This window comes from Schistosoma haematobium, chromosome ZW (genome assembly GCF_000699445.3).
Source record: "Schistosoma haematobium chromosome ZW, whole genome shotgun sequence".
NCBI lineage: Eukaryota > Metazoa > Platyhelminthes > Trematoda > Strigeidida > Schistosomatidae > Schistosoma > Schistosoma haematobium.
In genome coordinates this window covers 1924943-1949515 of record NC_067195.1, presented here as the reverse complement: position 1 = coordinate 1949515, position 24573 = coordinate 1924943, and the positions used below count along the sequence as shown (strand labels likewise).

Here is a 24573-nt window from a genome sequence, read left to right as displayed (position 1 = left end):
ACAGCGGTCGATTTACCAGTAAATACGAAGTAATTATTATTATCAATTTTTATCTTCTCGATTTCTGTGATATTAGAAAAATCGGATGACAGTTATATCTGATGATTATCGTTATAATTTAGTTATTTTTCTAGTCTGGATTATGTGGATGCGTACTGTTGAGGAGTCCCACAGTAGGACGAAACGCCCTTCCAGTGCTTTCAGGTTTTCCATGGTGGTCTAGCTTCAATTGACTCATGATCTCAACTATTAAATTAGTAAAATCTCCACAAAGCCCCTTCTCATATTAATCATCGTATGTTCACTAGTGACTGGCTTAAAGAGGTAGTTCATAAAGTTCTAGTATGAAGCCGTGGCCAATGAAGTTCAACTGTATCTGTTGTGTGATAGTAACTCACTGAGGACAATGATGAACGATGGCTAAATTTCATAAATTGTTTTAAGTTAGACATTAACACCGTTGGATACCGGCCAGCTCAGTGGTCTATAGGTCAAACGTTCAAGCACGAAACCAATAGGTCCTGCGTTCGAATTCCATGCGGCAGGATCTTGGATGTGCATTGCGACTGAGAAGTCCCACAACAGAACGAAACGCCCGTCTAATGCTTTCAGGGTTTCCATGGTGGTCTATCTTCAATGAATTCATACTCTCAACTGTTAAAATATATATACATACATTATATTACATAATATACATAAAAGCATTTTCCCAATTTCTCGGATTAATTAATACAGTATAAAAATATATATATCGAAATGATTGAATCTTACATATTTTTTATTTATTTATTTATTTTAACACATAGATATTGTTACAAAGAGGCACCAAATACATATGCGTCACACAAATCTCATTTGATGTGTATGAGGGCTGTGATACTCCCCGGGTGCCCAAATTGAAGCAGGTGTTTCTCTTAGGGGGCCACACCCAGAGCCTTAGACCTGAAGGTCCGATCCACAAGACAGTGGAGCAATGTAAGGAGATACAGTCTCATGGAAGCCAGTCACCAACAATTGGTTCATACGCCATTTGTTCCCGCAGGATCCTGGAACCCATGTGCACCATTGGTTTGGGATCTGGTTAAAGTGCCGGACATTCTCTTTTCGTCATATCGATTTCGTGAATAACACTCCCAACACGAGAAGTCAGTGAGTTGGACTTCCCTTGCAGAGGCTACATACGCATGGCCATGTGAAAGCATTTGGAGAGTGAGAACGAACTCTCCTCACTCAGCCATACCAGGGCATTTTGAGGGCTTTCATTCTTACATAAATGATCTCGATTATTTAACCGAAAATTCTTTACAACAAAAAAACACCGTGTGTGTGTGTCAGCGAGAGAGAGAGATATTGATAGAAGGTGAATAGATAATGTCATCCCCTTTATTTTTTGGTTTCTGATAAATTTTTTATAAATTACACCACCACCATTCCATGATACATATGTATTGGATTAATCATTTTTCATTACTCTCCCTATTGTTTTTTTTTTAAAAAAAATATGTTTATGATTATTGAATCAACCAATCAAAGTTCAGATTGATAGTATCCAATTCCTTTTACTCATTTGTGATTGGTTGATATAACAAAAAAAATTTTTTTTTTGGATTGTAGATGTGGTTGACGTGCTCATTTTGAAAAAGCAAAAAAAAAATATGTATAAAATTTTTTTTTTAATTTTTTTTCTCCACAAATACGTGATAAAATGTTGTGTATTTTAGGTGGGTGGGTGGGGGGTCGAGAAAGAAACTTGTGTTTTTTGATGGTAAAATTAAGATTTATTATAGATATATATAGTTTTTTCCCCTTTAATTAATCGATCGATAGATAGACATATCTTTTATAGACATATGTAGATATATACAGGTAGCATATTGTAAGCCACGTGTGTCTATATGCATAAAAACAATACACAAAAGAAAAATTAGTCTCAGCTGAACTCATCATCATCATCATCATCATCATCATTTTCCTAGACGTATCTATTAAGTTATAGAAGATAAACTACTTATTTAACCCCTGTCTAATAATATTACTATTATTAACAGTTAATAGTCACATAGGAGTTGTGTGTGTCAAGGTGATTTGTAAATAGACACACACACACATACACACACATACATACATACATATACATATAAATACATATGTATGTATATCATTATATACATATATATATATAAACATACAGCTCTAGGGCACAAAATATATCATTGGTTTATCTATGTTCTACCTCTAGACTTCCCAATCTGTCAACTATAAATTGTCAAATCATACGATGATTTCCTCATTTTTTTAAATGTGTAACGTCTAGTCTTAAGTGATTTTTGTTATTCAATCAAGAAATAACGAAAGAAGACGAAGAAAAACTAGAAACAAAAAGGAACAGAACTGAACACATATATATTCATATACATTTATATATACAAATGTATATAGATGTAGTTACTTCCATATCGAATATATAATATCATTACTTCATCATCTTCAATTCATTCCAAGAAATATTGTATTCACTTTATCATTTACCACTGTGCTTTCAGTGAATAAACAATTACACATATATCATATCCATCTATCTATCTATCTATACATAATATATTGAACATAGTAACAAAAATAAGAAAACAATTATGTGGATGAAAGATTGTGATCAATGTTCTACAGCAAAACTTGGAGGTTTACAAATATGGATGCAACATTTAACTGATGAACATGCAATACCAACTGAATGGCCTAGTGATAGAGCATCACGTTTAACTGGTTCTAATGCATTACGTCCATATACAACAATAGCTGAATCTAAAAAGAAACGTAGAAAAGATAGTATACCAAGACCATTGAATAGTTTTATGGTAAGTTATTATGAATAATGTATATGTATTTATATAATTTAATATTACTTATCTAAGTTAAAGGATTGATATTTTCTATGAGAATAAATATAGTAGACAAGTTAATTATCTTGATAAGACGATCAGATTAAAGTTGTTGATGGAGTTTTGTTCTCTGAGCTCGATGATTTGGTTGTGTTCTGACGTGTGTGTCCTTTGTAGCTTCATCTTTTGGTCTTCTATGATGTGTTGGTATTTGTGGATTCTGTAGTGTACATCCGTTATCATTAGGTGTCCCCTTTTTTTTCTCTCACTTTGCTCAACTATTTTCCATCCTAATGGGCAGTTGACTGGTGGTCTATATCTTACACTTGTTGATAGAACATGCTAGCGAAGACATTCATAGAGAAAATATATAGTTGTTCTCGAGTGGAAACTTGCCTTTTGGCGAAATTCTCCTATTTTCGAACAACGAGAAGAGTATTACGCTCATATTATGATTTTGAGATGGTTTGGTCGTGTCAGCTCAGAGGACAAAACTCCATCAAAATCATTCACATGAGATATAAATCTTCACCACCATCTCAAGATTAAAGTTGTAAATAGGGATCACAAAATTGAATCATTTGTTCTATTTCAGAATCAGATGACTTCAAATATCAGGCAAAGTGGTAATCATACCTTTAACACTTCTTATTTAACAATGTGAATACAGATAGTCTATAGAGATTTTTTTTATCAAAATCATATTATGAACTTATCTTAGTTAAACCAATATTAGAAACCAAACAGTATTGGATAACTGTTTCATCGTATGATGAGACTTCTGAATAACGTCTATCTATAATGCCTGTACAAGAAATCGAACTCAGGATCTTAGAAATCCCTTGTGAATGTCTAACCTCAACTCATTTGCATAACTGTTCTCAATGAAAGCTATTCAACTCTTTTTTTGTTTGGTTAGTTAATGAAATTCACATGTCAATGAGGTAATACTTACTATGAATATAATCGTCGTCGTCATCATCATCATCATCATAAGTGTCATTGTATAGTTTGTTATTATCATTATTATGTTAACAAGGTATTTCAATGATTAATTGAATCACATCTAATATGATAGAATAATAGTCAAGACATTTTGTAACTAACATGAAAGAATATGATAAATAGATTATATTCATCAAAGATTCATCTCATTATAGAAACATGGCACAAGTCCATGAAGTCACTGACAAATGGACTGAGTCATATTGGTAGGTGTAGACTATCTGGTTGGGAACCGCGAAATAATAGCAACCGATGGTTAGAGACCCTGAATCACATGGCTCACATCCACTCTTTTTGTTCTTACAAATTCTAATCTCCTGATTCCTCCTTGTCTCTTTTTTTCTCTCTTCCCAAATATATTTCACTCGATTATACTCCTTGAATAACATCTTTGAACCCTAATCTTTCCGATTACTGCTTATACTTTTACCATATCTACCACTATGGGATTTGAATCGACCACTGCATTTCTGTGCTAATGTGGTATGGCAACTCGAACTGATGTATGTACATACGAAGTTCTACGTTGTTACTGACTGACTGACTGACATCTCATTTTAGGGCACCAAAAATAGAATAACAAAGAGTTCTAGACAACTTTTCAGTTCAATCATTGAATATCTTCAACAGGATGAACACTTTCGACCTAGTTAGAGAAATTATCATTTTGACTTGTTAATTTCATGTTGTCTAGATTTATATATGAGAATTCTATGTTGATTATGACTGACTAACATAAAGATTTCACTGATTCATTTGAAGAAAACACTTCAAGCGATTCAATATAGTGAATAAGAATTAAGGAGGAATTGTTGACAGTTTTATAATCTTTGCTACTGATCATATTGATGAATAATGTTGGGACTATAGAATGAGCAATAATAAAGTTAGCTCAAGAGTGTTGACCAAATATGATAAATTCATGTCACATATACTCAATCATCGTCTATTTCGATTTGCAGTGTAGACTGAAACTGGAGTAACTTAGAAGAAAGCTAATGAGATCAAAACTAAACATATGGTATCCGTTTATATGGTCATTAACCAATAGTTCGACATATATTCGTAAGTGAAAACAATCTGATTGGGTCATGCGCTAGAACCGCATTTAGTAGTTGAAGATGCTGAGTAACTTGACTTAAAATTCATTGCAATGAGCCTGAAATTCAAAAAGTTAAATCTTTCTTCTCTAGTCGTAATCTCTATATCTAATCTTTCTTATAATCACTGATACTTCAACGACAACTATTACTGTCTATATTTTCAACTTCATCATTTTATGTCATAATGCAGATGTAACTCAACGACTTGGACTGTCCCAGTTGTGTATTAGATCTTACGTTACTTATGATTGATTGACTGACTGCCTGATAGCATATGATTTATCAACCATGGCAACATAGTCGCCATCATTACTTATCTTAAATTCACTTGGTATTGTTTATTTGAATCTTCCCACTGATGTTCATACTGTGCGTATGCCACGATATTGTTTTAATTCACAAGCATTATAAGCAAATATATGGATAGTGGCTAGCAATGAAATCTAGGACACGGTTTTCGGCCTCTTTGAGATTGTATCACTCTGGGACTCGAACTCGGAGTGAACATCAAAAACGGATATGGAAAACCATCAAATTTTCGTTGTTGTAGACATTTACTTAAAGATGAAACTTGAATTTGGGAAAAAATCACCTTTCTACGGTATAATAACAAATAATTGAATTGATTTAAATGATCATATTCCACATTTTTACCATAGAAAATAAATCAAGATTTTGATAGACTGATCATTATTATCAGATGGGTTTTTGTGGAGATTGTAGTAATTTCAATGGTTAAGATCATGAGTCAGTTGAAGCTAGAACACCATGGAAAACCTGGAAGCACTGTACGCACTGCTGAGGAGTCCCACAATAGGACGAAACGGCCATCCAGTGCTTCCAGGTTTTCCATGGTGTTCTAGCTTCAACTGACTCATGATCTTAGCCATTGATCATTAATAATCATAATAAATAATGAATGATAACTAAACTTCAGATAAACCGATATATAAGGAATTCAGTTATCATATATAGAATTATGTATTTGGCTACAAATCATACACTAGTATGTTACTATCCAGTTGTCTAAACTTGAAGTAAATAGAAAACTATTCGAACGTGGGACTTTTTGTTTGAAAGTTGAATATGACTATAGAGACAGCGATCTTGAATGGTGTTAAAGGTATGAAGGCAATTATCACTTCCTGATTACCTATACCATTGAAGGGTTCTCTTAAAGGTAATTTGAAAAAAGAAATTAACTTAGAGTTGATCATAGTGAACATCTTAAACACCAATCCATTATACTAAAACCATTTGATAGTTTTTATCCAAAACGAAAATGAGAATTTCTAGGAATATTTTTTTAAGATTTCAATGGTTGAGATCATGAGTCAATTGAAGCTAGACCACCATGGATGTGTCACTCAATTTCATGGATTAGTTGAAGTTAGACATTAACACCATTGGATTTCGGCTAACTCAGTAGTCTAGAGGTTAAGCGTTCACATGCCCGAGACCGATAGACCCTGGGTTCGAATCTCGCGGGGGGGGGCAGTATCGTGAATGCACACTACCACTGAGGAGTCCCACAATAGGATGTAACAGCCCTCCAATGCTTCTAGGTTTTTCATGGTGATCTAGTTTGAAATTGACTCATGATCTCAACCATTGAAATTATTATAATATCCACAAAAACCCCTTCTGATAGGAATATTTTTCTTAATTGAATCGATTTGTTCATTCACAAGTTGTTTTTTTTCTATTTATACAATAATTTATTGATCTGGATACATTAAAATCAATATTCCCATTGATAATGGTGAGAAGATCTTATTCCCTCCTTCTATTTTTCTTTTCGTTTTTTCTTTTTAAAATAGAAAAGTCACACATAAAACAAAAACAACACCCCCCCCCGTTTTTTTGTCATTATTTTTATTATCGTAGTCGTCAGTCATCTTCAGTCATTAATGTTATTCCCTTATTCCCTTTTTTTTAAAAAAATAACAACATAGCAACTAATTTTTCATTTTCACCCTATTGATTTAAAAAATTAAAAAAATTTTTTTTTCTTCTTCGCTTACATCATTCATCAAGTAGATTCTGATGTTGTTGTTGTTGTTGTTTTTTTTTTAAATTTTGTTTTTCAATCTCAATAATTAGAATTATACTTAAGTGAATTTTAGTTTATAATCGATATTATTGAATTTAATCAATCAATCAATCAATCAATCAATCAGCTAATTATTTATTTACTCATCTACTCACGTAAACATAAACATTGATAATATATATATATGGATGGATATAAATAAATAAATTGGTTGATCGATTGATTGATATACACCTGTTACTCCTCATGAAGGTGCATAGGCCGCTCACCAACATTCTCCATCCAATCCAGTCAGTCAGTCAGTAACAATGTAGAACTTCGTACGTACGTACATCAGTTCGAATTGCCATACCACATTAGCATAGAGATGTAGTGGTCGATTCAAATCCCATAGTGGTAGAGATAGTAAGAGTATAAACAGTAATCGGGAAGTTTAGGGTTTGAAGATGTTATTTAAAGAGTATAATCCAGTGAAATGAATTTGGGAAGAGAAAAAAAGAGACAAGGAGGAATCAGAAGATTAGAATTTGGAAAAACACAAGGAATGGATGTACCTGCACCATTGCAAACGATTTTGAGCTATGTGATTCAGGGTCTCTAACTATCGGTTGCTATTATCTCGCGGTCCCCAACCAGGTAGTCTACACCTACCAATATGACTCAGTCCATTTGTCAGTGACTTCATGGACATGTGCCATGTTTTGGTCTGGCCGCCTCTAGATTTCTTCTAATTTAGGATAATCTTTCCCAGCTCTTGCTAGTTGTTATTTATCCTTTTTCATATCTACTTCTATTTCCCAACGTCATGTATTGTTTAAAGAAGAAGATTGTTGTATTCGTGAAAATCTCAGCGAAAGAATTTGAAGTAGATCCAACGTTTCATCTGGCAATCTGGTCAAAGCTTATTCAAGGAAAATATAATCAAACAAAAAAATTACTAGATTGTGCCAGGCGAAACGTTGGATCTACTTGAAATCCTTTCGCTGAGATTTTCATAAATACAACAAATCTTCCTCTTTTATGTCTTAAATAAACTCGGTGCCCAAATATTATGAAACTATTCGCGAAAGTTCTTATTTAATGTATTCTTTGTTTTTCCAAACTAAACCGTGGCATCAGTGCTTGAAGTCATTAACTTCTAGTCTGAGCCATGTTGGTAGATGCAGACTACTCGGTTGGGGTCTGTGTGATTATCGTAACCAATGGTTGGAGACTTTGTGTGACATGGCTCAGAATCGATCACAATGGCGTCGGTGTATACACTCTCTGTCTTCCCTTAAACTATGAGATTAAAACCACTTCATATCTTTCTTTCTACGAACTAATTCTTTCTTCCTGTATTATATCCTTATACACAATCTTTCTTTTATATATTACCACCACCACCACCACCACCACCACCACTGAATTAACCACTTTTATGAATCCGTTGTCCATCTTGTTGTGTTTATGAGGTGTGGCAACTTGTACCGATTATCTATCATTATTGTAAATAAATATGAGTGGATCAGTAGAAAAGCTTTCCTTCAGATATCTGTTACTGTAAAATGGATTTCATGCAGAATATCGTATGTTCAAACTCTACACCTCTTGCTCCCCTCCTCCATTTCCATCTACGTCAATTCGAATATCTGGTTAAGTACTACTAATCCTCTCTCTCTCTCACACATACACACTTATTTACGTCTGTTACCCCCCCCCCATCCCATTCTGTCCTGGGCCTTTGTTTCCAGTTTTGTCCAATTTTTGTTCATTTTTCTCATACCTGTCTCCATTTCTCGGTGTAATATGTTCTTTGGTCTTCCTTTTCTCCTTTGGCCTTGACAATTCCATGTGAGAACTTGTCTTGTGATTCAATTAGATACTTTGCTCAATGTGTGTTCTATTCACTTCCACTGTTTCTCCCTGATTTCTTCTTCCGTTGGGCACACACACACTATAATAAAAATATAGATTGTATTATTATTGTAGTAACTTAAGTCTATCTATATTTATACATCAGTCTCTCAGTTGGTTATAATTGATATTATTACTCATAAATATGTCACAGGTTAAAATCATGAGTCAATTGAAGCTAGAACACCATGGAAAGCCTGGAAGCGCTGAACGGTCGTCTCGTCCTAGTTTGGGATTCCTCAGCAGTGCGCATCCACGATCCCTCACCCCCTGGGATTCGAAACCAGGGCCTACTGGTTTCGCACGCGAGCACTTAACCACTAGACCACTGAGCCGACCGGCATCTGACGGTGTTAATGTCTAACTTCAACCAATCTGTCTGTTGTGAGATATCAGCTCACTGAAGACAATAATGTACGGTGGCGCAACTTCGTGGATTGGTTGAAGTTAAACATTAACACCGTCGGATGCCGGCCAACCATCTCAGTGGGCTAGTTGGCTAAGCGCCTAGCACGAAACTGATAGGTCTTGGGTTCGAACCTCACGGGGTGCGGGATCGTGGATGTGTACTGCTGAGGAGTTTCATACTAGGACGAAATGGCCGTCCAGTGCTTCTAGGTTTTCTATGGTTGTCTAACTTCAATTGACTCATGATTTCAACCTGTGAAATTTCTCCACAAAACCCATTCTGATCATAAATATGTGTGTAAATTTCGTAATATCAATGATTCTATCATCATACTGAGGATGATAACCATAATGTTACCAATTACTTTGTACTATATTCCCCTTCCATTTTTTTTTGTCTGACATTCTTTGATCTATACATACTTTATTAATTACTGATGATGATGATATTAGGGTCAGTTCATGTATGCCAACACAGTTATTCAGTGAGTCAGCCAGTTAGATTTGTTTAACTAAGTAACTATTCAACCCATGGATTGACTAACCAACCAACTAACCGACTATCTAACGAATCATTCCTTTATATTACTAATTAGTAATAGTTAGACATATTTAATCAATTTGATCATAATAAGATCATAAAACTTGATTAATCTCTAATGGTTATAATCATTATCATCATCATCACCATAATAATAATAATGGTAATAAACTGTATAGTTGTATATCCATCTAATGGAGTTTTCTTTATTTCATTTTGTTTTCTTCTTAATTTATGTCTAGGATTTTGATAAGTATGCAACACAAATATAGTTTATTCAATCAATGTCTACAATGTAAAGTTTACCATTGAATAAACCTCAAAAGGTCATAGGTTGTTCAATTCTTACCATTCTATTACTGTATTACGGTATATATGGATAAACAAATATTCTAATCCATTTGATTGATTTTCATGTCTATCATTGATCTTAAAGGAGTGAATATATACATAGTGTAAAGTATCTTGGATACATACAAGTTTTCAATGATAGTCTAACATTGATTTATTCATAATATACAATTGAGATGTAACAATCTCAACAACTCTATACTGATAATTATTATATACTCACTAGTTAGGAGCGGCCAAATCAAAACGTGGAATCAATGCTTGAAATCACTAATTTCTAGTCTGAACTATGTTGGGAAATGCAGACTACTTGGTTGGGGTCTGTGTGATTATCGTAACCAATGGTTGGAGACTTTGTGTGACATGGCTCAGAATCGATCATAATGGCGTCGGTGTATACACTCTCTGTCTTCCCTTAAACTATGAGATTAAAACCACTTCATATCTTTCTTTCTACGAACTAATTCTTTCTTCCTGTATTATATCCTTATACACAATCTTTCTTTTATATATTACCACCACCACCACCACCACCACCACCACCACTGAATTAACCACTTTTATGAATCCGTTGTTCATCTTGTTGTGTTAATGAGTGAGATGTGGCAATTTGGACCGATGCATATATGTGCCTGGTCGTACGTTGTAGCTGACTGACTGGCATACTCACTAGTGACTGACTTAAAGATAGATTTCTTAGAGTTCCAGTGAGAACTAGTGACCAATGTAGTTCAACTGTGCCTGTTATGAGACAGTTATTGACTGAAGACAATGATGAACAGTCATGCAATATCGTGGATTAATTGAAGTTAGACATCAATAACACCTGTTTAGTGGTTGTGGAGATTGTTAAGCTTTTGATTGAAATCATGAACTGATTGATGTTAGACCATTATTGAAAAGCGTTCACGCGCGAGACTGAAGGCCCTGTATTCGAATCCCGTGAGCGAGATCGTGGATGCGCACTGCTACTGCGGAGTCCCACAATAGGACGAAACGGCCGTCCAGTGGTTCCAAGTTTTCAATGATGGTCTAACATCAATCGGTTCATGATTTCAATCAAAATCATTAATACCATTGAATATCGACTCAATGATTTTAAGATTAAGCGTTCTCATATAAGACTAAAGGTGGTGCGTTTGAGTCTCTTTGGTGTGAGATTATGGATGTGCATTATTGAGGAGTTCCACGAAACGGCTGACATGTTTCCAAGTTTTCAACAATTGTTATCAAAATAATATTTTCTTTATGGAGAGTGTAAGAGTTTTAAATAAGTGAAGAGTTACATTAACGACATTGAAATTTTGTTCGTAATCAGGAATTTCCATATTTAACTGATAACTATATCAAATGAATTGATTAAGTCATGACATCAATTCATGAAGTCATCTATACACATTACCAAGGTTGATCAACTAGAACTTTATGATGATACTACTTAAATTGATCTTCTATGGCATAGACATGACGAAACGACCATCTAGTGCTTCCAGGTTTTCAATGGTGATCTAACATCAATCCATTCACGGTATCAATTAATATGTTGTTAATGCCCTGTCACTGTCTGCCTGAATGTTTGTTCTTTGCTCGTTAGCATATTATAAGGCTTGAGGCAGTTAATCACCGAAGACAATAGGAGATGGATGCAGAATGTCGTGGATTGAATGTAGTTAGACATTGACATCATTGGGTATTGAGTCATTGGTCTAGAGGTTAAGTATTCACAAATGAGATCAAAGCTCTTGGGCTCGATTCCTGGTTGAGGGATCGTGTATGTTCAATATCAAGGTATTTCATACCAGTAAGATTTCAGAAGTAATTTTAGTTAGATTTTAAGACGATTTCCCCGAAGAATCTTAACCGGAAGCAACAAACTTATCGACATCAGTCATAAGCAACAGTCTACATCTTCCACCATTGCGATCTATAGTCAACATCTTTGTGAACTATTGTTATAAGTATTGTTATTGGTATACACATAATATTTAATGTACCTATTGTTATCCTTCTTAAATATTTTATTGATATAAGTCTTTTACTTCGAACCCATTAACCAATCAAAGCCCCTAAATATCATGGTACGGCCGAGGATGGGGAGAGTCAGCTCTCCCTTTCGAAATACTCTCACATGACCACTCGTTTACGGCCACAGTCAGGGAAGTCCTACTCATTGTCTTCTTGTGGTGGGAGTGTGGTTTACAAAGTTGAGAGAACGAAAAGCCAATTTTCGACGCCCTCACACAAATCAAATGATTTATGTGGAGCATATCTATTTGATGCTTCTTTGTAATAAATAAATAATTCAATCATTGAATTCATGAGTCAATTGAAGCTAGATCACCATGGAAAGCTTGGAAGCAATTGATGATGGTTTCATCCTAGTATTGTGACTCGTCAGCAGTGCACATCCACAATCCCGTCCCGCGAGATTCGAACCCAAAACCTACCAGTCTTTTAATTTCTTTTTTTGTATGTGGAATTTTTATCATCATACAATAAGTATACTAGTAATGTGTCATGTCAAATTCAATAGTTCAAAGAGTCAATTCAATTCACTTTAGAATATCATAAATAGAATCACAGTATGGATAGCAGCTAGCAGTGGAATCCAGTTTAGCGCACATTTCGTCCTATTTGAGACTCGTCAGCTGGTGAATGCATTTGCATTCCATCATTAATGTTTATCAAGTGAATTTTACAATAACAGTATAATGAATGTTAGTTCTTCAATTGCAACATGGTAGATTCATCAGTAGAATAATAGAGTTAATCCATTCTCTTTCATTTAACTGTCCTAATTATAGATTTCTTTTCTTTCTTTTATTGATTTTCAATCGATTATCTATTAATGATTTGTGGCTATTTTTTTGTTGTTGAGAGTAATAGAGAGTGATTGTCTATAACAGACATAAGAATCCTTTTTATTTTCCTTATATTGTCTATTATAGTGTAATGCATTCAGTATTGAACTCTCTCTCTATTTCTCTCCATCATTCTTAGCCTCTTGTTATCTATGTGGTACATTAAACATTTTAACTATGCCTTATTAGGTTTGGGTCAATAGGTCACTTATTTATGGAATGAATTAGGCATGATGAGTTTAGTCAGTTAATGAATATACATACATATATGTAAAGATGTATATAGGGAGATAGAGATAGAGAGAAAGAGACTGTGTAAACATCCAATAGTTTTTCATGTTTAACTAATAATAAACAGAAGATATTATTGTCAACTACAATTGTAGTTTACTTTAAGTTTCTACAAAATTCATAACTACGCTTAAATAGAACAAGAGGGAGAGCGAGAGAGAGAGAGAGAGCTAGAGAGTAAGAGAGTATGACAAAGTTGATAGAGATTTGTTTACTCTAATATATTGATCTATAATGGTTATCATCATCATCATCATCATCATCATCAGCATCATCATCGTCATCTTATCTATTACAGTCTAATCTATACAACTGATATATAGATCATGAGAAAATTGATTTCCATTGTTGTTGTTGTTGTTGGGAGAAATGACTAAATAATGTTGCATTCACCTTGTTTAGTCGAGTAGATTCTGTTGTTGTTGTTTATGGTTGACCTATTTTACATTCATAACCTTCCTTACACATACATATCATATTGGTTGTGTATATTGTAAAAGGGATTTCCTATTGACTTGAAATGATCAATTTTTTTTTTGTTGTTGACTGAATGCATTATGTACTGTATATATTGTAAAATGAAATCAATAAACTTTGGTTTCAACGAATGATTATTAATAATTGAGGCGTTAAATGATCATCCATTTACAATAAGTAAACAGATAGATGAAAGGGTGATACAATTGATTGGAATAAAGCTTATTTAATATCAGGAGGGGTTTTGTGAAGATTTAAAATCATGAGTCGATTGAAGCTAGACCACTATAGAAAACCTGGAAGCACTGGACGGTCGTTTCATCCTAGTATGGGACTCCTCAGAAGTGCACATCCACAATCCCGCCAACCGCGAGATTCGAACTCAGGAACTATCGGTTTCGCACCAGGCGCTTAACCAACTAGACCACTGAGATGGCTGCCCGGCATCCAACGGTGTTAATGTCTAACTTCAACCAATCCACGAAGTTGCGCCACCGTACACCATTGTCTCCAGTGAGTTGATATCTCAAAACAGACCTGGTTGAACTCCACTGGTAACGGCTTCTCACTAGAACTTCAGGAGTATCTCTTGAAGTCAGTCACTAGTGAGCAGATGATTATTATCAGAATGGGTTTTGTGGAGATTTTAGAAATTTCAATAGTTGAAATCATGAGTCAATTGAAGCTAGACTACCATGGGAAACCTGGAAGCACTGGATGGCCGTTTCGTCCTACTGTGGGACTCCTTAACAGTGCTCACCCACGATTCCACATCAAAGGGAATCGAACCCACCAACTTCGAGGTTCAAATCGTCTAGTTGCATCCAAGCTCTCCATTGTATTCCGTGCTTTCCCTCGGATGTGGTGATCTTCACAATCCAGATGATCACCAGAACAAAGAGAAATGGTGAAAGTAAGCGGATTTGTTTTACACCGGTCTTTACTTGGAATGCATCTGTGAGCTGTTCTCCATGCATTACTTTGCACTGTTATGCATCGTAAGAATACCATATGCTGTTGATGATCATCTCAGGTACACCATAAGCTTCCATAATGGTCTTTTATCCACTATCATAGTCAGCGAAGTTGATGTATAGTGACGCATTCCATTCGACTGATTACTCAATAATAATCCTCGACGTCACGATTTGGTCTGTGCACGACCGGTCTTTACGGAATCCAGTCTCTTGATCTCGAAGTTGGACATCTTACCAATACTTAATCTGGTTCAACAATACTGTAGAAAACCTTTCGTGATGTCTCTATAGTTTCCACACTTATTGAAATCACCTTTCTTTGGTATCTTGATGACGTGTCCTTCTTTCCGTCCCAAATCTTCCTGAATAGAACATGGCGCATCTTTGCAGTTACTTCTATATCCGCCTTCAGTGTTTCAGCTTGTATGTTGTTTGGTCCTGCTGCTTTCTCACTCTCCATGTGTCTGACGGCCATGTTGATTTCTTCGATTGTTAGTGGAGCGACATCTGTTAGGATGTCTCTAGTTGCTGCATTACGATAGCAAAATTAGATAAAATTAGTAAAACAAAGAACAAAGTAGAACTAACAGTAATAATGTCGAGTAAATGATTAAATAAAGAATAGTGCACAGAGTAAAAAGCACAACATAATTTTGAAACTCAGGATCTGAAATAGAGTCGTAATGCATTTGTATCACCACAAGCAATTTTGAGATATAATAATAATACACATTGTCTTCAACCACTGGTCACGTTTACCGAGTGGAGCACAACCAAGTAGTCTGAAGACATCAGTGTAACTCAGATCCATAGTTAATGACTCCATGAACTAATGATGCTTTTTAGTTTATACGCTCTTAGCTTTCTTCCAGTCTACTTTGACACCAGCCAACATTGTATCTCTAGATAGGAGGGCGGTTGAATGTACTTCACACATGTCCAAAACCACCTCAAGGGTATGAAGAATCACTAGTTCATCAATCGATTTTTTGTTCTTATGAAGTACCCTGTATCTATAACTCAATATTGATTGTTCGGTGGTCCGAACCGATGAATATCATCTATTTTCAAAGGCCACCTTTCATAACCATAGTGTAGGAAAGTGAGTTGTTAAGCAGCATATTCGTTTGTTTTTTTTTTGGTTGGTAGATGGTTACATTGTCTACACCGCAAGGGACTGAAGTTGATACAAAAGTAAAACAAATTTTATGAATCAGTGACGAGATTTTACCTGACGCTCATCGTACCTGATGAGACTTTCAAGATAAGTAACGTAGCTGACATATTCAACTACTGTACTTTTTATCACTAGTTAAGGGTTTGACTCAGATGTGTCTTAAAGTAAAATTTTTCATTTAACTAAAGTTGAGCTGAAAAAATGTATCTTAAATTTGCTTTCATTAATGCTTAAGAGAAACAGAAAAGTTCACATTTTGTCAGTATATTTAACCAACAGAATGTATTCATTTGCATGAAGCATATATTTGTATTTCAATGTAGTTTTGTTCTCTGAGCTAGATGATTTGTTCGTAGAGCTTTCATGGTTCTTCTGGGAGTTTATGCTGATGATGTTGTTCAGAAGAACAATGAAAGCTACACGATAAAATCAATCTAGCTCAGAGAACAAAACTCCATCAAAATCATCCATCCACCGTCTCATAAGTATATATCTGTCAATCAGCTACAACGTAGGACCAGGCACATATATGCATCGGTCCAAGTTGCCATACCTCATTAACACAAGATGAACACCGAATTCATAAAAGTAGTTAATTCAGAGGTGGTAATATATAAAAGAAAGATTGCATATAAGGATATACTACAGGAAGAAAGAATTAGTTCGTAGAAAGAAAGATATGAAGCGATTTTAATCTCATATTTTAAGGGAAGATAAAAAGTGTATACACCGACATCATTGTGATCGATTCTGAGTCATGTCATTTAGAGTCTCCAACCATTGGTTACGATAGTCACATAAACCCCAACCAAGTAATCTGCATCTACCAACATGGCTCAGACTAGAAGTTAGTGACTTCAAGCATTGATGCCACATTTTGATTTGGGTTAATTAGAATAGTATTATATCACGTCTACGGTTTTATTTTGATTGTTATGTCTCATTCATTCATTTATAACAAGAATAATCTAATAATTAAAGATACAGTATTATTAAGATTCTGTTATTAAGAGGGAGATTTATTTAATGATTACATATTCAGTGGAATCCAAGATACACGTTTCGTCCTATTTAAGACTAGTCTGCATCTAGGAGTTGAGATTTACTTCGGGATATATGTATGTCAATAAGAGACTGATCAATTTCAGTTCTAAACATCAATGGGAAGATTCAAATAAACAATAAAAGATGAGTAAAACCATCACCACAATGTACAAACTGGTGGCTAACTGAACTTAGTAGCTCAGTGGATGACGTGAAGGAGTTTGATGCGAACGGTATTGGGTTCGAGTCCCAAAGTGAAGATCAACTCTGGGATACAGACACATCCAATTGACGAGTTCAAATAGAACGAAACCTGCATTCTAGATTCTACTAATAACCACCATTCATCATTGTTTATAATGCTTGTGACTGAAGGCAATATCGTGGCAATTCGTAATAGAATACACATATGCCAATAATAAGAGACTGACTGATAACTAAAATACAATGATAAAACTATTCTGTTTTAATATCAAAAAGGGTTTTGAGGATATTATGGCAATTTTAATAGTTGAAATCATAAGTCACTTGAAGCTAGACCACCATGGAAAATCTGGAAGCACTGGACGGTCGTTTCGTACTAGTACGGGACTCCTTAACAGCGCGTATATATGATCCTACACCAAAGGGACACGAACCCACCAAATTCAGTCTCACGTGCGAACACTAAACCATTGAGCCGGTCGGCATCCAACGGTGTTAATGTCTAACTTCAGCTAATCCTTCAATTGAGCCACTATCCACCATTGTCTTCAGTGGGTTACTATGTCACAACGGACATGGCTGAATCCCATCGGTCACTAGTTCACGTCGAAACTTTAAGAAATATCTCTTGAAGCTAGTCAGTAGTGAGCATATTCTGATAACTATCAGAAATGGGTTTTCGTGGATACTATAGTAATTTAATAGTTGAGAGTGTGACTCAACTTTACTTAAAGAATTTAATTGACATTGTACTCACGATCAAATACACATAAGACTGAGTTAATATTTCTCTATGGAATAGATTAAACCATTAGAGTTGGGATTTAATAAACCCTTAGATTTTCCAACTTGAGTCAATTCTGAATATAGAATAACTATGGTTTAATCAACATAATCAACATATAGAGTCTTGTATAAACATGAGTCGGTCCAGTCGACTGTACAAGATCAACACGAGATCATACTACTAATATTGGCTGATCGATGGAATTTGATCAGAACTGATAGGACTAGACAGTCATTATTAACAATCCCTATATAACTCACTCTCACAAGTAGTCAATCGCTATCTGAATACCCTAGCAGTAATATGTTACAATGTGATACCGGCTGACGCGAGTTCGTATTCCACAGGGAGTATCACTTTCCTTAAGCTTTCGGTTATGTTTTGTTGAAAAGCTTCAAGTATAACGCAATTCCTGTCAAGAAGAGTTTCCTATTTAAGACTTTCAACCACAGGGTTTAGATTCTTTCAATCTTTATGTGTTGATTAATCTGATCTAATATATGTGTGATTCTATAAAAAGAACGTTTTTCATAATGGATAACACGGTTTGAAATCTATAAAAAGACATTAGTTCCATCAAGCTTACGCAATACTACTAACTAGTATAAAGTTATCAATCAAACGTATTCCTGCAGAATGTATCTATTTGAGCAGCCCGGGGGGGGGGTAAAATTGTTGAGATTAACCGACTAAATGTCTGTTATAATAATCTTTTCTTATCAAATCTTCTTTCGTTCTTTGTCATGGCTCATCTATGATTTCTTATTCTGATTTGTAATTGTCTTTTTTTCTAAATAGCTATTTGCGCAACATATTCGTCGTAATGTTCTACGTGTTTTCAGTGATGCATCAAATTCTGTTATAAGTCAACAATTAGGAGATTTATGGCGTACTGTTCCAAGAAGTTGCCGTAATCAATACGATGATGAAGCGAATAGATTAGTGAAAATTCATCAAATTGAATTTCCCAATTATAAATATCAACCTAAAAAACGACAAATCACATCATCGTCATCCTCCTCCTCCTCATCGTCCTCAACAACAACAACAACAACAACCGCCACCACAACCACTGCGAATACATCAAGGAGTAATAGTGATCAAATGCGTATGGTTAATCCAAATCAGTTCCACAACACCACACACACTCTTACTCAATCATCTATATCAATGAATAGTATACGAGAGGATCAATTGATAACATCAAGCAAATTATTATCAACCAATTTACTTAAAACTAGTACAGACTACAATGTTGTTTATTCTTCTTCTTCTTCGTCTTCATCGGCGTCTTCTTCTTCTTCTTCCTTTTCTTCAACTGTAACAAATAAACTACCAACTTTGTCTAATCGTAATTATTCCATACCCGCTATATCATCTATGAATAGTTCTGTTGTTAAGGGTCAAACTACCAATGATAATAATGAATTGATGAATAATTTTATGACAAGTCCATCCAAATTAGTATGTAATACAATTTATGCTAAATTAGAACCGAAACCATTAAGTGTGAATATTATCAATACTACTAATAATAGTAGTATACCTATGAATAACAATAATAATACTACTACTAACAGTAGTCAAACCTTATCATTCAAACCAACTATACATAGTTTATCATCAGTGTTACCACCTCTTATAACTTTGTCATCAAATCATCATCATCATCATGCACATCATCATCATCAAACAAATGGATTAATGAATGAACAATTTTCACTTGGTATATGTGATTCAGCCTATGCATCTGGAATTAATAGTTCATCATCATCATCAGCAGCATCATCTCCAGCTGTAGGTGAATTAATTTCACCAGCAAAATCATATTCATCAACTTTTTCATCACTTTCATCATCATCATCATCATCAACATCATCATCATTATCCAATATGAATATAAAACAAACGAAACATTCACCAATACGACGTAAAATTCATTTTATACCAATTAGACCACAATCACAACAATTACCACCTGTTGGTAATCAACCAACACGTCAACGTTTTCTTTCTGCAAATAATGGTATTACTACTAATAATACTACTAATATTACTACTACTAATAATAGTAATATATCAACTATTGGAAATGGTTATATTCAAATGAATGGTTTTCAATTTAAATCCAACTCTGAAAATGTTATTATACTTCCAAGAAAATTAAATGATTTACATGTTGAACAAAAAGATGATCAATTAACTGATGAATTCATGAATGATACTCTTATACTTCAAGAGAACAATGATAATAATGATAGAATGGTAACAACTGATATTCTAACACCAGTTTATATTCAATTAGATCATGAAGGACAAAATCCACTGACAGAAGGTTTAATGTTAACTTTACCACCTGGTACAACATTCATTCAAGCTAATCATGATTCTATGAATCGTGGTATTCCATTGAATAATAACAATACAATATCAAAACGGTTTTATATTACGAATGGTAATCGTATGGTACCAGGTATATCGAAATCGGTACAAATTTTACAACCATTAAAAGTAATGAATGTGATACATCATCATCATCATGTTCATCCAAATCATTCATCATCTTCAACAACAACGACAACAACAGCAACAACAACACCATCATCATCATTACTATCATATCCAGAACCTATTCTATATAGTCCATTAATGAGTAGTTCAGAATTATTATCGTCATCATCATATAGTTGTAATTCATCACCGAATTCAATTGTATCACCATTATCTGGTGATGTATTTCTACCAATGCAACAAGTTGAAATGATGTCAAATTCTACACATTTCAATACATATGATCAACAATCATCATGTATGGATATATATCAATTTAATGGACAAAATCAATTAGATATGTGTATAGAAGAAGAAGAAGAAGAAGAAGAAGAACAAAGGGTACACGAAGAAGTAGAAGAAGGAGAACAAATTCTTATTGATGAAAGAAGAATGACACAAATTCATTCAAAGAATTTAGATACAATCACCAATATTATTAGTATAGATGAATGTATGGATGCTGTAAATAATGATACATTTATAAGTAATACAAATTCTTCAGGTATTCTACATAATTGGTCATCAAATTTACCATTTAGTGAATCCGTGGTAATGTCATCTTCAACATCAACATCATCATCATCAGGTTCATTATTATCATCAACTGGATCATCATCGTCGTTGCCATTAACAACAACAAAAACAATGATCACTATGAATAATAATAATTATGATCATAATGAGCATGATGAGGGTATAGGTGCCTCAAATCGACATCTACCATTAACTATTGATATTATGAAATCAACAAATGAAAATTTCATCACCTTATCATCTACATCTTCATCAACGATCACTACTTTAAATCCTCCGCCTAATCATCATCATGATCATCATCATCATCCACATCATCTTCATCATAATAGCAGTATATCTATTGATAATGATTTAAATGATACTGATTTCTCTATTACAAATGATAATGATAATTTTGATTCAAGTTTTGATGCAATGATGAATTCGATTGATATTACAACTTTTCTACCTGGTACATTTCAAACAAATGAAGAACAAGATCAATCAATACATAATGATTATGATCATGTACAATTAAATTCATATCATCATAATCAACATGAATTCATGAAAATGGATGAATTTGATGAATCATGTCATATAATCAATGATGTCATAGCAACAACAACAATAACGTCAGCAACAACAGTAGCAACAATAGCATCATCATCATCATCGTTTATGAATAAACCGACTAATTCACAATTATACAATGTTATTAGATCTGATATTGATTTGATTCATTATAATCATTTAGAGAATGAAAATCGTACAGTACGTATTATTTCACCATTACAAAAAATTGGTAAACAATCATCACTTACATATTCACATCCAATATCATCATCATCATCATTACAAGGAACACAATGTTCCATCTCTCTATCATCATCGTCATCGTCATCCTCCTCATCATCGTCGTCAACTTCATCGGTATTAAGAATGAATTCATTACATGAATTATTAAATAATTCACCACAAGTATGTTCATCTACATTGGCAGATTTGGATTCATTAGATAAATCTAGTTTATTTATTATTAAACCAGAATGGTCTGTATTCGCTTAAAACAATATGAATAATCATCATCATGAAATTATTGAACTATTGATTCATACAACTTGTACATTGAATTGATTTATACATAAATCTATCCACAAGTCTATACAATCTATTCTTTCCCTCCTCCTCCTTCTTCTTCTTCTTCTTCTTCTCTATTTGTTTCTCTGGGCATATCCTAATTATATAACTCAGGTGGTTTATCTCAGTTACATTTTATTTATCCATGTTTTTTTTTGTTTTTTTTTTGGTACTCGTTCAATTTAGTATTTTTCAATCCATTTCAACATTTTACTTTTTTGTTTGTTTTTTTCTACTTTTGGTTTGTTTGTTTTTTTTAAAAAATTTTCCAAACAAATCGTTTTCTTTACATAAAATTTTGTTGGTGTTAAAAGAACAAAACACAGGTAATATACAATTTTTGTGTTTCCCCACTCCACACCCCAACCCCTACCCCCCAATCCCCAACACCCTCCCCCCTTCATCAATTTAATATCTTCATATATTCTTATTGTTAATTAAAGCATTTAAACAAATCAATAAATCAATAAACAAACAAGTCATAAATCTTATTGATTATTGAATAATAATAATAATAATAATCATAATATGTGCATTAAATTATTTTGTACACATGATAATTCAATGATTCAATTTTGTTGCCATGCTCCTTTTTTAAATAAAGATCTTTTCAGGTTGTACAGTATAACACACAGACACACACACACACACAATCAATATTTTCTCCTTGTGCTTTCTTTATTCAATAATAAAGTCACTTTTTTTGTTTTGTTTTTTGTTTTTTTTAAAAAAAAGTAAAATGGAACTTACATCATCAATATAAGTAGTATGGTTAGTAGTCATAGTAGTTGTAGTAGTATAAATGCTACTTTAAGTGTTGGATACTAAAGTTTTCTTAACCGTCTCTTTTGTTGTTGTTGTTGTTGCATTATAACTTTTGATAAGATTGAGATTTAGTGAATACATCTATACATAAATCTATTGATCAATTGAATATCTCAGGACAATTCATTTCTATTTTATGCTTTACTACGTATAGTAGACAGTTTTACACAAACACACACACACACACTCTCTCTCTCTGTCTCTGTGTCTTTGGTTAGTTACTATTTCAGCCTTTTATTGATATAATCCTACCATGTAGTATTATTAATAACCATAGTAACTATCAACAGGATTGTTTCAGTTTTATTAAATTGTACAGTATTCATTCGATTCTTGTTTTTTTTTTTAATAAACTTTATTTTCTATACAAATGAACAATGATTTTCATTATATGAATAAAATATTTGTTGACTAGTCAGGTAATTCATTGAAATCAAGGATCTTGTTTTCTTTTCTTTTCTTTTTGTTTTGTTTTTCTATTTCGGCGGGGAACAAAATTGATCCTTTTTCATTCACTGTCTCAGGTGACTTCATTATTATGATTATTACGTAATATTTAGTTACTTAGTTGTATGTTCCATGAAACTTCTTTTAACGAATCTAATTATTTTTTGAAAGCATTTTATTTTTTTTCTTTTTAAAAAAAATGTGTGTGTGTGTGTGTGTGCGGTTCCGCATTCTTTTTTGGGACATAGAAATCGATCAACCGACCGATCAATCAGTTCCCCCCTCCTTCTCTTTCCCCCTTCATTCAACGATACACTTATGTATTAGAATGAACTGATAATAATAATAATAATAATAATAATAATAATAATAATAATAAAGGACCTTTCATATTCAGGGTTATTATTACAATTATATAATCGATAATAATCTTTTTTTTTTAAATTGTTGTTGTTGTTGATTTCTTTATTGGCTTTCTCTGTTTGTTTGTTTATTATTAGTGATTTTAATGAATGATTATGATGAGTATGGTTTTATTACTGCTGAAGTTTGACAATCATAATGATGACGTTCATTCTATACTACTTATATACTACTTATCTTTACATCATTTGTTATATACATTTATATACATATGCATATATCTATGATAACCAACATTGTAATATTTTATGAATTGCCTTTTCTTTTTCTAAACAAAATGAAAAAAATAAATAAACTTTTCAATTGAATTATTTAGAGTCTACTTTATTATTTTGTCACAGAGTTGACATTAGGTTGAAGTACTTACTTAATTACGTCTGTTAGTCCTCGTGAAGGAGTATAAGCCACTCACCAAGATTCTCCATCCAACCCTGTCCTAGGCAATCCTTTCCAGCTCCTTCCAATTCCTATTCATCAGTACATAAGTGGATAACGCGATGATGTTTGAAGCGAATAGTACTGGGTTCGAGTATCAGAGTGAACATCAACAAATCTAAGATGCAGTTATATCCAGCTGACGAGTAGTCCCGAATAGGACGAAACGTGAGTCAAACT

The 24573-nt window shown here is 33.7% G+C and overlaps 1 protein-coding gene across 1 annotated transcript; it reads left to right on the top strand.

Moving 5' to 3' along the window:
* Positions 1–2164: 2164 nt before the first annotated feature.
* MS3_00002573 (uncharacterized protein) lies at positions 2165–24232 on the top strand. The gene is made up of 2 exons (XM_051210168.1): positions 2165–2855; positions 18853–24232. The coding sequence occupies exons 1-2, from the start codon at positions 2634–2636 to the stop codon at positions 22189–22191; spliced, it is 3561 nt and encodes a 1186-aa protein (XP_051070134.1). The 5' UTR covers positions 2165–2633; the 3' UTR covers positions 22192–24232.
* Positions 24233–24573: the final 341 nt, after the last annotated feature.